General features: G+C 37.3%; 1 protein-coding gene across 3 annotated transcripts in view; it reads left to right on the top strand.

The window, feature by feature from the left end:
• Positions 1 to 18,338, top strand: part of RPTOR (regulatory associated protein of MTOR complex 1) — a 505,620-nt gene that overhangs the window by 72,221 nt on the left and 415,061 nt on the right. For all 3 annotated transcript variants that reach the window (XM_044002818.1, XM_044002819.1, XM_044002817.1), the window contains exons 2-3: positions 1,402 to 1,504; positions 17,596 to 17,678. In XM_044002818.1, the coding sequence (XP_043858753.1) occupies positions 1,402 to 1,504; positions 17,596 to 17,678 (186 nt within the window). The remainder of the gene's footprint in view (positions 1 to 1,401; positions 1,505 to 17,595; positions 17,679 to 18,338) is intronic.

Here is an 18,338-nt window from a genome sequence, read left to right as displayed (position 1 = left end):
GTTGATATAATGCTGGACTTGTAGTCAGGAAGACCAGAGTTCAAATCTGCCTCAGACATTTTTTTAACTGTATGACCTGGGCAAGTTACTTGACCTCTCTAAACTTTGGGATTCCTCATCTATAAAATGAGGAGAATAATAGCTTCTATATCACAAGGTTATTATGAGAATTAAATATGATAACATATGTAAAGTTCTTGGCTAATATCTGTTATCCTTATGTAACCTTTATGGCTAAGCTTTATGTAATTGTTATTTTTTTATGATTGTGATTTTGATTTTGGTGGGAGTAGTAGTGGCTTTGGTATTAGTGAGAATTCCATAGTACTTGGAAAATGTGGAGGTCAAAAGTCGAGGAAACTTATAGATTAGATAGGCCTCTGTATATATATACTTCCATGTCAACAAGAAGAGCAAGCAACTTCTCTCTTTTCTTAGACCTATCTCATTCAGAAGAGATCCCTCTGGAGAATCAAGGGCCACTGTGGGTTCTTATAGGGATGCTCTGTGCACTCTAGTTACTGTCAGTTCTACTAATGAAAAGAAAAGAGCTTTGGGGGCATGGCTATAAAGCAGCAGGTGGCATGGTCCCCCAAAATGGGTGAAGAAACTTCTTATTGAATCCTTCTTATTGACCTTACTTATAGTTGAAATAAAAATAATTACAGACAAATAGGCTCTGTCCAGTTTGGACTAGAAATGGCTACCCCCAAAGCCCTCTGATTCTTGTCTACCTACCATGTTCTAATTGTACTAGGCAATCGCAATTGTCAGGACAGTGGGCACTTAAGGTAGCACAGGAATAATAGGAAATATATTAAACAATGATTGAACAAGAGAGAGCCTCAAATATAATACAATTTCAGTTAATTTTCACTGATACCTTCCCATTATTTCCAGAAATTGCAGGACTAAAAGATTATACTATATATGGTGTATTTATGTCTTTCTAACAATATTGTTTTCTACTATTTTTAAATGTACATTTAAATGGTATTTTATGTTATGGTTTAAATAAGTTTTTATCGACTAAGTTGGAGACCTAATTGTTACAAAGCTCTGATCCATTCTTATAAGTATTTTATTTTAGATTCCCAGAGTGCTTTCTCTTGTTCTTTTCTTTTCCTATATCACTCTGTACCTTGTGTTAAACTTATCTGAGTGCAAGTTGTATTCCATATAGTAGACTGTAAGTTCTTTGAGGACAATGCCATTTATCCTCTTTGTAGCCCCAGTACCTAGCATGGTACATATGGTAGGCACTTAAAGATTTTTTGAGATGAATAGAAGAGTCTTGGTAAAAAGTGAAAGCAGAGCAGTGTTGTCTGATTGTAGAAAAGCAATGATAACAGTGTCCACATGAAAACATTTTTCTTTTTGGTTTCTCTGTTGTGTTCCCAGATGAAGACGGTTAGCGTTGCCTTAGTTTTGTGCCTAAATGTAGGTGTGGATCCTCCGGATGTGGTGAAGACAACTCCCTGTGCCCGTTTAGAGTGCTGGATTGGTAAGTGTGAATTTTCTTATGATCTGTCATGGAGAGGCCATCTGGAGGACTTCAAGGATGAACACACTTTGGTTGTAAGTTCCTTGGTCCGTATCCTTAAGTCAACATGAGATTGTCCTGTTTATGTTTTATATAGGACTAAAAAATTATTGTGCTTTTATGAGATATAGATATGTATATGCACATAGTTACTTAGACTCTTTTTAGTTATAGTTTTTTAAAGGTACTTTCTTTTGGAAATGTTAATATATATATGGACAGATATGTACCTATGACATAGATAGATATTTATATACACATGTTAAGTAATTGTTAATATGTATTGACATAAATGTATTGGTATGTATTAATTATATATGCTTATATGTGTGCACATATGCATGTATACATGAACAGATATTTCAAAGTTTTTTGTGCGATTTTCTGTGTACAGTGCTAGGTATTGGGGAAACAGGGACAAACATGAAGCAACCCCAGCTTTCATCTCTGTGTCTGTGTGTGTTTCTAGAATATAGATAGAAAAGTACTGATTGATAGAATTGCTGCTAGAAAAAACTTCCCAGACCTCAAACTCCAAGACTAAATGTCACCATTTCAGTAATAAACGACAGATTTTGCAAGTTGTCAGGAGGAAAGCTTTTGATATGAAGGAAAGACAATTGGAAAAACCTAGAACTGTTCCTCATTTGCAAGAAATCAAGAAAGGGAATTGCATACTACATTAAAAAAAACAAAACCAGTGGTTCCCAAGTTTCCACAAAAAATAACATATCCTGCCTAATCAATGAAAAAAGATGAACTTCATACCAAAGAGAAACTTGAAACATTCTTAACATTAAAAAGTCCCTTGTCTGCAGGGAGTTTTTCATTTTTTTCTTTGTATCCTGAGATCATAGCCTGATACACTGTACATTGTTGGCCCTCAATAAATACATGGTTGATTAATTGATCATCAATTTAGGCTCTATTCACCAGTCAAGAGATATAATGGATAGCATCTTTTACTTATGCCTAGTATAAACCTCATTAAAATGAGTATAACGAGGGCTAGGTTAGAACAATAATCTGTTTTTCCAATTTGCATTTATGCCAGCCACAGTAGGGAAGATGTTGTTAATATTATCATATTTCTTAGAGTCATATATATTCATATGTATATTTAAATTTATTTATTTGTTATAACATTATTTCCTAGTTTATTCCGTATTCCCCTTCCCCAAAGATCCATCACATATAACAAAGACAAAAGAGAAAAAAAATTCACTGAAGTAAACCAGCACAGCAATTGTGACATCATATGCAGTGTTCCATATTCATAATTGGTTCCCATCTCTGCAAAGATGGAAGAGAGGTGCATCCTCGTATTTCTTCCTTGGCTCCAAGTTTGGTCATTACAATTTCACAATGTGCAGTCTCAGTTGCTTTGTTATTGTTGTTCTTTCCATTTACATTGTTATGTATCTTTTCCTGGTTTGCTTACTTCATTTTGCATTGGTTATGAGTTTTTCTGTGCTTCTCTATATTCACTATATTTATCTTTTCTTTTTCATTTTCTCTTTGATATTTGTATCATATATCAATACTTAGTACAGTGCCTACACATAGCAGGTACTTAATAAATGCTTATTGACTGACTGATGTTCTGAACTTGACAATCTTATTGGCATTTCCTTCTGACCCTGTTTTTCTGTCCTGTGTGTTTTCTTTGGTTTTTTACTAGTTCATTGATACTGTTGTCCTTTTAAAAAAATCACTATCATTACATCACATTACCTTTCCCCTTCCTCAAAATTTAAACCATACGCACACACACACACAAACTAAATAAACCTCCCTTGTAATCAACATGCATAGTCAATCAAAACAAGCATATTCCATCATGGATATATTCATTGTTGCTTCTCATAGCAGAGTAGTATTCTATTAAATTTTTGTACCATAATTTGTCCAGACATTCCACTGTTGGAGGGGTCCTGCAGACTCTTGACTGTTATGAAAACTGCTACTAAAATTTAGTCTATACAGAGCTTTTTTTTTTTCCCAATCATTGACCAATTTGCTTAATAACTGAGTCTCTGATTGAAAGGGACAGTTTCAGAATAACCTGGGAAGATTTATAATGACTGATCCAGAGTTAAGTGAGCACAACCTGGAGAAAAAAATTCTACAACATTGTAAAAAGGAATAACTTTGAAAGATTTCAGAACTCTGATCGATATAATGACCAACTTCAGTTCTCAAGAATTGTTGATGAAGAATGCTTTCTTCCACCAGACAGAGTAGTGGTAGAATCGAGATACAGAATGAAACAAACTGGCCATGACCAGTCTGTTTTGCTTTACTATGTGAATTGTTAACAAAGGTAAAACTCTATCCCTTGTTTAGAATTCTGCCCCTCACCATTCTGTGAAAGGTAATTCTGTTCTAACTTTTCTCTTCTGATTTTTAAAAACATGAGCATTACTATTCATTATACCCCTATATTACTGACCAGGGCAGTTAGGTGGCACTGTAGTTAGAGCGCTGCCTCTGAAGTTGGGAGGACCTGAGTTCAAATCTCACCTTGGATGCTTAGTAGCTGTGTGATCCTGGGCAAGTCACTAAATTCCAATTGCCTTAAACATCCAGGGCCATCTCCCCTGATGTATATCTTGCCACTGGACCCAGATGACTCTGAAGGAGAGAGTGAGGTTGGTGACCTTGCACAGCCATCCTTTACTTAAATCCAATTCACTGCAAGTTATGATATCACATCCTGATGTCATGGTCCTGTTTGAGAATGAAGGGCAAACAACAACAGTTTTTTTTTTTCTTCAGGGCAATGAGGGTTCAGTGACTTGCCCAGGGTCACACAGCTAGTTAAGTGTCAAGTGTCTGAGGCTGGATTTGAACTCAGCTCCTCCTGAATCCTAGGCCAGTGCTTTATCCACTGCGCCACCTAGCTGCCCACAACAACATATTTCTGACCAGAAATCAAAATTTCTTGGGCTCATCACAAGTTGTGCTTACTTTATGGAAAGCTATGATAGCTAAGATTCTAAGTTGTTTCTGAGGTTGGTTTACTTCAGAAATTTGTTACTCTATTGCATAAGCTAGATACTCTGTGGTATATTCTCTTTGTGTTTTATGCCTGTTGGCCTGCTAGCAGTAAGTAGTAAAATAAACATACTTTATTAATCTAAAGTTATTAAGTGTGCCAAAAGGCAGTTCTTTTTTTTTTTTTTTTTAGTGAGGCAATTGGGGTTAAGTGACTTGCCCAGGGTCACACAGCTAGTAAGTGTTAAGTGTCTGAGGCCAGATTTGAACTTAGGTACTCCTGACTCCAGGGCCAGTGCTTTATCCACCCAAAAGGCAGTTCTTAAATTGGGGTTTGTATATCTATAACAAATTGCTGACCACTTGAATGAAATTTGCTTCAAACTTTGTTTTGCAAGTGAAATACTATCTAATGGGTAGCCATTTGAGATATTCACTTGTTTCTTCAGAGTCTGGGTTAAGAGAGGAGATAGAAGGTATTACTTTGATCAGCAATATTCATGTATCATTTGTACATGACACAGTCAGTTTTGGAAAGTGATGGAAAGACAAAAAGAGGCAGTATTTGCTCTCTAGGAGCTTACTGTCTAATGGGGAAGATGGCACACAAACAAATATGTAGAAACAAGCTATATACAGAATATAGAGGAAATAAAGGGAAGGGACTAGAATTAAGAGAGATTGGGAAAAGCGTCCTGTAGAAGGTGAGATTTTAGTTGGGAATTGAAGGAAATAGGCAGAGGTGAGGAGGAAAAGCATTCTAGGCATTGGGACAGCCAGAGAAAATGCACAGAGCCTAGAGATGGAGTGTCTTCTTTGAGCAGTAGCAAAGAGGCAAACATTTCAAAGAGAAAGAAGAACAAGACAGCAAAATGGCTGTCTGATAGGCTTTACAAATAGCTAGGGTAAAAAGGAAAGGGTAAGATAGAATTCCAGAGAATAACATGCAAAGATAAAGTTTTCTGAAATGAGCAATGCAAAAAAAATAGAAGAAAACAATAGGATGGGAAAGACAAGAGATCTCTTCAAGAAAATTAGGGATATAAAAGAAATATATCACACAAATATGGGCATGATAAAAGACAAAAATGGTAGTTGCTTAACAGAAGCAGAAGAGATTAAGAAGTGGCAAGAATACACTAAAGAACTATACAAGTAAAATCTTAGCATTACTGATAGCCATTAACTACATATACCATAATGGTGTAGTTACTGATTTAGAGCCAGACATCCTGGAGAACGAACTTAAATGGGCCTTAGGAAACATTGCTAACAATAAGGTTAGTGAAGGTGATGAAATTCCAGCTGAGCTGTTTATAATCCTAAATGATGATGCTGTTAAAGTGTTGTACTCAGTATGTCAGCAGATTTGGAAAACTCAGCAGTGGCCACTGGATTGAAAAGAATCAGTTTATGTCAAATTCCCAAACAGTTATGTTCATTTCACACTCCAGCAAGGTTATGCTTAAGATTCTGCAAGCTAGGCTTTAGCAATATGCGAACTGAGAATTAACCAGAAGAGCAGGCTGGTTTCCAAAAAGGCAAAGGAACTAGAGAGCAAATTGCCAACATTCACTGGATTATGGAGAAAGCAAAGGAGTTCCAAAAAACATCTACTTCTGCTTTGTTGACTTCATTCTACTTCATTGATTCTGTGGAACATAACAAAATGTGGCAAATTCTAAAAGAGATGGGAGTACCAGATCTTCTTACTTGTCTCCTGAGGAGGCTGTATGTGTGCCAAGAAGCAACAGTTAGAACCAAACATGGAAAAACTGATTGGTTTAAAGTTGGAAAAGGAGTACAATGAGGCTTTATATTGTCAACTTTTTAATTTACCTTATATGTAGAGTACATCATGCAGAATGCCAGACTGAATGAATCAAAAGCTGGAATTAAGGTTGCTAGGAGAAATATCAATAATTTCAGATATACAGATAATACCACTCTTATGGCAGAAGCTGAAGAGGAATTAAGCCTCTTGATGAGTGTGAAAGAGAAATTATAAAAGCTGGGTTGAAGCTTAACATAAACAACAACAACAACAACAAAGATCTTGGCAACTGGCTCCATCATTTCTTGGCAAATAGAGAAGAAATGGAAGCAGTGTCATATTTTTGTCTTCTTGGGCTCAAAGATGACTGCAGATGGTGATTGTAGCCAGGAAATTAAAAGATGCTTGCTTCTTGGAAGGAAAGCTTTAGAAAATCTGGACAGCATAGTAAAAAGCAGAGACATCACCTTGGCAACAAAGGTACATACAGTTAAAGCTACAGCTTTTCCAGTAGGAGTATATAGTTGTGAGAGTTGGATTATAAGGAAAGGTGAGCACTGTAGAATTGATGCTTTCATATTCTGGTGCCGGAGGAGACTTTTTGAGAGTCCCTCGGACAATAAGGAAATCAAATCAGTCACTATTCAAAGAAATTTACTCAGAGTAGTCACTGGAATATTCACACTATACAGTATTCAAATAACGAAGCTGTAAGACCCATTGGAAAAGACCCTGTTATTGAGGAAGATTGAAGGCAAAAAAAGTGGATGGCAGAAAATGAGATGGATAGTGTCATGGAAACAATGAACATGAACTTGGACAACCTTGGATATAGTGGAAGATAGAAGGGCCTGACATGGTATGATCCTTAGTATAATGAAGAGTTTGACACAACTGAACAACAACAAAAAGGCCCATGTCACTGAATTGAAGAGTAGTTTGTAGGGAGTAAGAAGACTAGAAAAAGCAGGAGGTGGTTATGCTATGGGGGATTTTGAATGCCAAATAGAATATCTTGTATTTTATTCTGGAGATGATGGAGAGCCATAGAAGTTTGTTGAGGAGTAGGGGTGGGGATGAATTGGTCAGCCTTAGGAAAATCACTTTGGTAACTGAATGAAAGGATGTGAGATTTGAGGCAGGCAGGCCCACCAGCAGGATATTACACTAACCCAGACATGAAGTGAGGATTGTTTCCCACTAGAGTGATGGCAGTGTCAGAGAAGAAAAGGGTGTGTATTTGAGAGGTTTTCCAAGGGTGAAATCTTCAGGTCTTGGCAATAGAAATGGGGACTGAGAGTGAGGAGTGAAAGATGATTCCTAGGTTGTGGGCCAGAAGGACTGGGAAAACAGTGGTACTTTCTTTAGACAGTAATACAGAACATCACATCACATCACGTATTTGTGTAAACACATACCCATATAAAATATAGAATATTGTATAACAAGAATACTATAGTTAGGAGCTGGGTAGGGTTTAGTTTAGTTAGTTCGGTTTTGGACATAACTTTGCTGAGGTTGAACATTGTGTTTTCTACAATGATGCCAAATAAGGGCAAGGAATATTCCTGAAACTAGTTGGAGAATATGGCTTTGAGAGGCACAGTCCTGAGGATCTGTGTAAATCAGGTCATAAAAATAATTTCAGGCTTTTCTTATTTTGACCTGTACCTCTGGTAGCAACTTAATCAAATAATAGAAATATTATATTTCATGGCTTTGCCTGTAAGCAGCTGCTTCTCTTTTATTCAATCATCTGCATACATGGCATTGTAAAATTAGGGTTAGAATATATATATATATATTGATAGGTATTAGAGCAAAGTGAGCTTATGGAGCTCACGAGGGCTTATCTAGATTGAACAGAACATCGATACCTTTTCCTCTTATTTATTTTCTAGAACCATAAGAAATGGTTCAATGAGTTAAGTTTTCTACATATTCAATTTGAAATGTCAGTGTAAAAGTGGCAACTAAAAATGTAGGTCAGGAACTATTATTACCCCTCTGTCTTCACTGTAGGTAGTAATAAGGAATTTTCAGTTCCTTCTCGCCCTCCCGCCCCTCCTCTCTCTCTTGACAATTGTCTATTTTTGGAGGAGGATGTGGAAAGATTGTTTTTGTTTTAGGGCTAGATGTTAAATGATGCAGCAATAATATCGAAAAATTCCATTGGAAAAATTTATGTCCCGTGACTTGCTTGAGAATTATCTGTATTTTAAACTGTGGTATAACTGAGTTGAATGCTGAGCATAGGGATGGTTAATTTTGCTGAAATTTCTTTTATAAACCACTTAATGGATGCTGTGTATCATGAAGGGTAGGAGTGCTGAAAGTTGGTGAGGACCTCTCAAAGTTCTTTTATCCCAAAGTAATGTTTCATTGGTTTGTTATCTTCTATTGTCTTCTTGATAATGACTAATCTTTGTAGATTCTCTCTTCTTTCTTCTCTTAAGGTTCATTATGGGTGTATTTATGAGATAATAGATAAATGAATATTTATTTATTAAGAGTCTACTTGTGGGGCAGCTAGGTGGTGCAGTGAATAGAGCACCGGCCCTGGAGTCAGGAGTACCTGAGTTCAAATCTGGCCCCAGACACTTAACACTTACTAGCTGTGTGACCCTGGGCAAGTCACTTAACCCCAATTGCCTCACTAAAAAAAAAAAAAGAGTCTACTTATTTGTCAAGTACAGTGAGAAATATAAAATAAATGTAATTTATGGTACCTACTTTTGTGAAGCTTTTAACATATGCATCTGTATTTCTTTTCTCTTTTCCGTACCTTTTCTCTTTTCCTATCTAATAGCCACTTTCTCTGTCAACATGAATAATGCATCTGTGCAGACAACGGAGACCATTCTGTCTAGCTACCATTCCATTTCTTCTATTATCACCACAATTCCTGAAAAAAGTATTTTGTAGTTTCCACTTCCTTGTCACATACTCAATTCTATAAAGCCCTTGCAATCTGGTTTCTACCCCAGTTTCTCTACTGAATTTGATTTCTTTCAAGGCACCAGTGAGCTGTGATTTGCTATAAATGTTGGTGGCCTTTTCTTGTTCCTCAAGACTCTTGTATTCTGCAGCATGTGATAACATTTGATAAGGAGGTAGAACTTGAGTTGTGTGAAATAAGTTTAGATAAGTTGAATCTAGATGGTGGAAGATATCTATAATGTATCAATAGAGTTACAAGGTATCTTGGAGATTATCTTAAGTTCAGTCCTTTAATTGTGGGAACATTATGTGGAAATTGAGGCCTAGAGAGATTAAATTACTTCTTCAAGGTCACATTATTGTTTAGCAAAATAACTCTTGAAAAGAATTAAGATGTAGTGGGCAATTGCTAATTGTTGAAGAAATCAGGCATTGTGGATGTGATAGTGTGCCAAGTTCAATGGGAATAGAAAGAACTATAAGGCAAATTACCTGCCAGTTTTCAGTTTTGGAGCAGAGTCATACCACCATGAAAGCATAGTTTTAGAAAAAGGAATATGGTATTGAGACGCAGGGTTGATTAGAGGAGGAAATAACTAGAAGACAACAGAGATAACAGAGAGGACAAGTAGGAGATTGCTGCAGGAATTCTGATGTGAGGTGCTGTATAGCCAGTTGGGGACTGCCGGGGCTAAACTAATTTTTGTATTGCCCATTTACCTCAAAACTTGTGGGGAAAAAGTTGGGGGAAGATTATAGACTATATAATCAAATAGAAGTAGCTGGATGGCCCAGTAGATAGAGCACTGAGCCTAGAGTTAGGTAGATCTGAGTTCAAAATTGGCTTTAGGGGGCAGCTAGATGGCATAGTGGATAGAGCACTGGCTCTGGATTCAGGAGTACCTGAGTTCAAATCTGGCCTCAGACACTTAACACTTAATAGCTGTGTGACCCTGGGCAAGTTACTTAAACCCAATTGCCTCACTTTAAAAAAAAAAATTTGGCTTCAGCACTAACTAGTTGTATAACCCTGGGCAAGTCACTTACTTGCTATCTGCCTCAATTTCCTCCACTGAAAAATGCAGATAATAATAGCACCTATCTTCCAGGGCTATCATGAGGATCAAATGAAATTTTATTTTTAATATGCTTAGTTTAGTGCCTAAAACATAGTTGGTGCTTAATAAATTTTTGTTCTCTTCTCCCTTCCCCCTGGCATGCCCTTATAATTTTTGTGTGTGTGTGTGTGTGTGTGTGTGTGTGTGTGTGTGTGTGTGTGAGAGAGAGAGAGAGAGAGAGAGAGAGAGAGAGAGAGAGAGAGGAGGTGGGGGGCAATTGGGGTTAAATGACTCGCCCAGGGTCACACGGCCAGTAAGTGTTAACTGTCTGAGGTCGGATTTGAACTCAGGTACTCCTGACTCCAGGGCCAGTGTTCTATTCACTGCGCCACCTAGCTGCCCCCCCCTTATAATTTAAAAAAATATAGTTCCTAAGTGGTTCTTGGTGACAAAGTTATTGATTTAATTGGAGGTGAAACAAATATAAAAGACTAATTAGTTTAGTATTAAGAAACAAAAATTACATTCTTTTAAAAAGTCTTCCCAAGCTACTTCTTGTCCTTTGGCACTTGGAAAAGAAGTAATAAAACCTGACAAATTGAAAGGCCTTACATTTATTTACATTCCCCTTAATGAATGCATTATGTTTCTTAGTCATAATGTTGACAAACAAGGTATGTGACATGACAAAATCAACATTTATTCAATACCTATAAAAAAGCTGTTTGTATTCACTGCCTCTAAACACTGTGCAGTCTTACCTCTGACCTCATCACTTAACTAAAACTGATCTCTTAATTGCTAAATCTGATGACCCCTTTCCTGGCTTCATCTTTCTTCACCTCTCTGAAGCATTTGACACCATTGATCTTATTGGATAGAAAGTCTTTCCCCTGGAAGAGTTCACCATATGGTTCTGGACTTGAGTTAGGTGAGACCTGGATTCCAATCCTACTTCTAACAATGACTAGTTGTAAGATATTGAGGAAATCACCTGACTTCTCTGGCCTCATATTCCTTAAGTGAGTAAAATGGGGATAATATATGTGATATTTATCTTGGGTTATTGAAAAGATCAAATGAGATATTATAAAAACATTTTGCAAACCCATAGTGCTTTTTAATGGTCAAGCATGATTGTTGTCATTTATGGATGGCATCAACTTCATTTTGGAAAGATGACAAATTCATTGAGTCATGTTTTCAAAATTGGATTAAATATTCTTCCAAACTTTAGTTCTCAGAACTGACCACAGTATTTTAGATAGAGTTCAACCAAGGCAGAACTCAGTAGGACTTCATCCTGGATGCTAATAGTATCTGCTTGCCTTCCCACTGTCTCAAACCTGTTTCCACTTGCTTACCTTTGGTAGGGTTCATAAAGCATAAACTTGAGGACCTTCACCATCTTCTGAATACTCCCTACTTTCTTGAAGATCTTATTTCTTTTTTTTAGGATAATAGTATTTTATTTTTTTCCCCAATTACATGTAAAGATAGTTTTTATCATTTGTTTCTATAAGATTTTGAGTTAGAGATTTTTCTCCCTCCCTCCCTTCCCTCTCCCCTCCCCAAGACAAGCCATCTGATATAGGTTCTTATATGTACAATCACATTAAACATATTTCTGCATTAGTCATACTGTGAAAGAAGAATCAGAACAAAAAGGAAAAACCTCAAAAAAGAAAAATAAACCCTAAAAGCAGAAATAGTATGGTTCAACCTGCACTCAGATTCCACAATTCTTTTTTCTGGAGGTGGAGAGCATTTTTCATCATGAATCCTTTGGAATTGTCTAGCTGAGAAAAGCTAAGTCTATCACAGTTGATCATTACACAATATTGTTGATACTGCGTACAGTGTTCTCCTGGTTCTGCTCACTTCACTCTGCATCAGTACACTTAAATCTTTCCAGGTTTTTCTGAAATCTGCCTGCTCATCCTTTCTGTTTACATTCTTTATTTTATTTTTTGTGGGGCAATGAGGGTTAAGTGACTTGCCCAGGGTCACACAGCTAGTACGTGTCAAGTGGCTGAAGCTGGATTTGAACTCAGGTCCTCCTGAATCCAGGGTCCGTGCTTTATCTACTGAGCCACCAGCTGCCCCCCTGCTCATCATTTCTTATAGCACAATAGTATTCCATGACATTTATCTACCACAACTTGTTCAGCCATTCCCCAATTGATGGGCATTCCCTTGATTTCCAGTTCTTTGTCACTGAAAAGAGAGCTGTTATAAATATTTTTGTACATGTGGGTCCTTTCCCCTTTTTTATGATCTCTTTGGGATAAAGACCCTGTAGTGGTATTACTGGGTCAAAGAGTGTGCACAGTTTTATAGCTCTTTGGGCATAGTTCCAAATTGCTCTCCAGAATGGCTGGATCATCAACAATGCATTAGTGTTCCAATTTTCCCACAACTTCTCCAACATTATTTTCCCTTTTTTGTCATATTAGCCCATCTGATAGGTGTGAAGTGTTGCCTCAGAGTTGTTTTAATTTGCATTTCTCTAATCAATAGTGATTCAGAATATTTTTTTCATATGGCAATAGATAGCTTTGATTTTTTTTCATCTGAAAACTGCCTGTTCATATCCTTTCATCATTTTTCAATTGGGGAATGACTTCTTTTTGTTTTGTTGTTGTTTTTGCTGAGGCAGTTGGGGTTAAGTGACTTGCCCAGGATCACACAGCTAGTATGTGTCAAGTGTCTGACGCTAGATTTGAACTCAGGTACTCCTGAATCCAGGGCTGGTGCTTTATCCACTGTGCCACCTAGCTTCCCCGACTAGTATTCTTATAAATTTGATTTAGTTCCCTATATATTTTAGAAATGAGGCTTTTATCAGAAACACTGGCTGTAAAAATTGTTTCCTAGCTTTCTGCTTCTAATCTTGGCTGCATTGTTGAAGATCTTCTTAACCTGTGCTCTGAACCATCTTGACTCTCTGTTTAACACCTCTAGCATCTCACATTCCACTCATCTAAAACTAAATTCATTATCTTGTTCCCTGAACTATCCCCTTTTCTAATAACTTTCTCATTGGTACTACCACCATTCTCCCAGTCACTTATGCTTGAAATCACAGAGCCCTCTTGGACTCTTTTCTTGATCTTACCACTTCCGCCACCCCCATGTCACCACCCCGCGTCTCGTACAATTACCAGGTCTTATTGGTTCCACCTAAATGCAATTTCTCTTAACTGTCCACTTCTTCACTGACACTGATACCACCTCAGTTCAGGCCCTCATTTCTGACCTGAACTGTTAAAAAATCTTTCTTATTGGCTTTTCTTTTTTTCTTCATTCTAATTCTTCCTGCAGCAACTCAATTTTCCTCAATCATGGGTTTCACCATATTTTTCCCCTACTCAAGAAATTCAGTATTTGCTTCTCTTTGGGAAAAAATATAATCTCTTTAGTCAGTGAGTTGTTAAATATTTATTAAGTGCCTAGTATATGCCAGGCACTGTGCTAAGTTCTGGAGATACAAATAAAAACAAAGACAGTCAAGGGGGGTGGGGTGGAGGCAATATGCAAAGGAAGCTGAAAAGGTGCAGGGAAAGTAGTGGAAAATTCCTGGCACAGGGGCATGGTTTCTCCACAGCAGTGTAGATGGTGGGATATGGGGAGAAAACTGTGCTGAGTCCCCTCCTTAAATTCTGGAACCTGTGGCCAGAAGTTGCTGGTGAGATGTGATTACCAGGCAGATTCAGGTTTGCAGTATAATAGGATTTCTCAATGATGAGTTTCCTGGAGAAGATTGACATGCTGGAGAAGGCCAAAGAAGTCTAAAAGCAGTGTAGCTGGTAGGAAATAAGGGGAACATCTTTAGCCTTCCATTTAAGCAGTGCTTCAGGGATCTGGGGATACATAACCTCGAGAAGAGAAGGGCTAAAGGAGATGACTGCTATATAGCCCGGATTGAAATATTGCGGTTGACACTTAATTATTGTGTGACCATAGGTAAACTTCAGTTTTCTTATCTTTAGAATGAGAATGGGAGTACTTGTAATACTCTTATCTCACTAGTAAAGTGACTCTGAGAGAAAGGACCATACTTGTTCAAGAATTGTTTCTATAATAGCAGCATCACTAGTCCTCCCAGTGTGAGGACTTCTAAAGAAAAATAGTCATATGGATATGTAAGCTCTGTTATGTTTCCTTGAAAAAGTGTCCTTTATTCTGTTACACATTGTATGCATGTGTTAGAGCCACAGCCCCTTATTATTGTATCTCTAAATCAGTCATAATCAACAAGAACTACACCTACTGTGGTGCAGACACTATTTGAGGTGCTTGGGATACAAATACTCTTCTCTTAAAGGAGCTCCCATCTTAAAGGGTGAAGCAAGAAATAGAAATATATGTGAATAATGATAGAGAAGAAATACAAAGAAATACAAAGTATGTAATGAGAGGATAATTTAGGAGAGAGGGCAGGAGCAGTTGGAGGGATGGGTGATCTATGTCTTGAAAGAAATAGAGAGTTTCTTTGCTTGGAAGCAAGGAGGGAATGCTTTCCAGGAATGGAGAATGGCCAGTACAAAAGTGTGGAGAGCGGAAATGAAGCCTTGTGTATGAAGAGCAGAGAGAAGGCAAGTTGTTTAGTCTAGGTTGCCGAGTATGGCAGGAAAAAGTAGGTTGGGGCCAATTTGTGAAGGACTTTGAAAGCGAAATAGGAGTTTATATTTGGTCCTAGAGCCAAGAGAGGCACTAGAATTTACTGAGTAGGGGAGTGATGTGGTCAGACCTTCCTCCAAGTAAGATCACTTTGGAATGATTGTGGAGAATGGACTAGAGCAGAGAGAGTCTTGAAGCAGTTGCAATAACTAAGCAGGAGATAAAATCGAAATGAATTGGCAGCTCTGTGAATAGAAAGACTCAGACCGTGGAGGTAGAAACAGCAAGATTTAGCAGCTGATTGGCTATTTGGGTGAGGGAGAGTGATATCTCAGAGTTATTCTGAGAGCTTGGAAGAATTTTTTTTTGGTGGGGGAATGAGGGTTAAGTGACTTGCCCAGGGTCACACAGCTAGTAAGTGTCAAGTGTCTGAGGCTGGATTTGAACTCAGGTCCTCCTGAATCCAGGGCTGCTGCTCTATCCACTGAGCCACCTAGCTGCCCCCAGAATTTTGTTACCTTCACCAGTAAGAGGGAAGTTTGAAAGAGTTGGGAGGAGGGAGAGAGAGACAATGAGTTCAGTTTTGGACATGTTGGGTTTGAGATGTCTCCAGAGCATCCAGTTTGGAATGACATTTTGTGATGTGAGTTTGAGGGACTAGGGTTTGATATATAGTTCTTAGCAAAGTTCCAGTACTCACCAAAGTGTCTGCCAACTAGTAATAAATACTTATTTGCTGACAGATCTTTGAGTTGCTGAACCTATGGGATCTGATGAGGTTACTGAGAGGATACAGAGCCTTGGAGAGCACTCAAAGTTAGGGGACATGATGTTAGTGCTAAGCCAGCAAAGCAATTTAAGCAGTTTGATAGGTAGGAGGAGAACCAGAGAGTGTCACAAAGACCCAGAGAGAAGAAAGTACCAGAGGAGAGGGTGGTTAGCATTGTCACGTAATGCAGCATCTTTTGGTAAAGAAGAATGAAGAAATGACCATCACATTGGGCAATTAAGGGTTCATATTTAATGATGGAGAGAATAGTCTCAATTATAATGAAATTGAAAACCAGATTGCAAAGTTTTGAGAATTGAGAGAAGTAAAAGCAATGAGGTTTTGTTTTTGTTTTTGGTGAGGCAATTGGGGTTAAGTGACTTGCCCAGGGTCACACAGTAAGTGTTAAGAGTCTGAGGCCGGATTTGAACTCAGGTACTCCTGACTCCAAGGCCGGTGCTCTATCCACTGAGCCACCTAGCTGCCCCCAAGCAATGAGTTTTGACAGCCACTTCTTCTTTTTTTTTTTTAAATAAGGAGTTTGGCTGAGAAAGGAGAGTGATATAGTGTGATAATTTGAGTTGATAGTGTTTTGAGATTAATATTCTATGTGTGGGGGGAGGGGTTAGCAGTATACTGTTCTTTTCTTTGTTTTTACCTCCTGAAATAATTCTTGGTTCATTCAATTAAAAGGTGTGAAAAAAGCCTAAAAGGCACCTTTTTTAAAAAAGGAAAAATAAAATGGCCAGTTTTGGTTCACCTAAGTAAATCTTACAGTGTAAGAAATAGTTATCCATTATCAGGATAGGATCAAATTCTGCAAATCAACATCATGGTAGAATATTTGTTTCAAAACCTTTGAAAAGAAATCTGACTCATAAGTTTTACTGACTGCTTTCTTTCTCAATCAGGAAGAGCTTATGTTAGGCTGGTTGTTTTGGCAAGACTGGTGCTATATAGAATGATACCCAGAATGACAACCAATCATGAGAACATGTCTTGATGGGAACTTTGTGGTAGTACTGTACCAGAAACAAGAAGTACCCAGATACTTTTGATAGAAAATGTCCTCTATTTTAAATAATGGTAGTCTTGTATCCTGTATCCTGTTACATCAGAACCCCTCTTCAGTGTTCTTTCTAGGTGCTTTCATTGAGGGACATTATAATTATAATAATTTTTCATGTAAATATTTTGGTTATTAGATTAAATAAAATGAAAATTTAATAATGTTTGCAGGCAAGAATTTTTTTAAATTGTCCATATCTATGCAGGCCATAACGTACCCCCCACCCCCTTTTTTACTGTAAAGAAAAAAATTCCATTTGACTTAAAATGTTCTTTTTTCAGCTTTTATCAATTTCTTAGAGTTTGGGGTTATTTTCTCTTAAAGCCATTCTCAAAGAAATTGAATAATATTTATGTAAGCTTCTACGAAATGTCCTTTTAAGGAAGAACCACATATGTCTCTGAGACAATAATTAAAATTTTTTTTTCCTTTTCCCCCTTTCTCCCTCCCAACATCATTCATTCTCTCTCTCTCTCTCTCCCCCCCCCCACACACACACATCATAGCATGTGTGTAATAAGATGAAAATGCCACTTTTGTTTGTAGAGTTTTCTACTACCAAGAGAACATGGTATTTTTAATAAAACTTTTGCAAAGTACCTTTTAGAGAAGAGCCTAGTTTGGAATATTTGAACCTAGTTTGGATTAGTTAGCAGCTCTAAAAATCTAGCCAGCTATAATGAAAACTTGGGCTACGTTAGTACAAAAGTAGCTTAGAAATGAAAATATGTAATTAATAAGCTGCCCTTGAGGGAAGGTAAGTTAGTTGATAAGGTCATATTCATGTAATGACTTATTTTCCCCCCTTTTTCCCCCCCTTAGATCCTCTTTCAATGGGTCCTCAAAAAGCTTTGGAAACTATTGGTGCAAATTTACAGAAACAATATGAAAATTGGCAGCCAAGGGTAAGCTTTGATTTTTTTTTTTGGTTTTGTTCTTACATTTTTTCCATAATGTGGATTTTAATATCCTAGTGAATAATTAATGTAAATGAGAATATTATAGATCTCCTTTATCATTGTCAAATGTGATCACTTATTGCTTGTTCAACTAGTCACATGAGAACTAGATTCTAAATGGGTCTCTAATCTTCTCTGTCTTGATAATCACAGACCATACCAGTGGTTTAACTTGCTTTTGACCAGAATATATTGGTTGTTGCACTGATACATTTTTCTCTTAAGTCTTTAACATTGTCTGTGAAGAAACTTTGCTCCTGTGTACTGTGTATCACCAAAATCATTGTTGCATTTTTCCACAGGTAAGGTACTTTTGGTATTTTTTTATAGTCTCAGCCAGCGAGATCATTCCTGATTATCATCTGCAGTATTTTTTTTTCCAAACAGTTTTGTGGGGGTATGTGAGAAAATGCCTAAATCTAAGAGGTTGACACCTCTTAGATGCTTTCTCTTTGGTTCAAAGGGAAAGTTTTTTGAGGAGTTCATTTACCAATTACCATGTTTTCTATGGTTTATAGTGTTTGTGTTCTTTTAGATCAATGTTATGAAATATGATACTTCTGTCATGTTATCTTTAAGATCTTAAATTCTTTGCAAGAAACTAGA

The sequence above is a fragment of the Dromiciops gliroides genome, chromosome 4 (genome assembly GCF_019393635.1).
Source record: "Dromiciops gliroides isolate mDroGli1 chromosome 4, mDroGli1.pri, whole genome shotgun sequence".
In the NCBI taxonomy this organism is placed as follows: domain Eukaryota; kingdom Metazoa; phylum Chordata; class Mammalia; order Microbiotheria; family Microbiotheriidae; genus Dromiciops; species Dromiciops gliroides.
The sequence above is the reverse complement of the archived record's forward strand: the minus strand, read 5'-3'. Positions and strand labels throughout refer to the sequence as shown.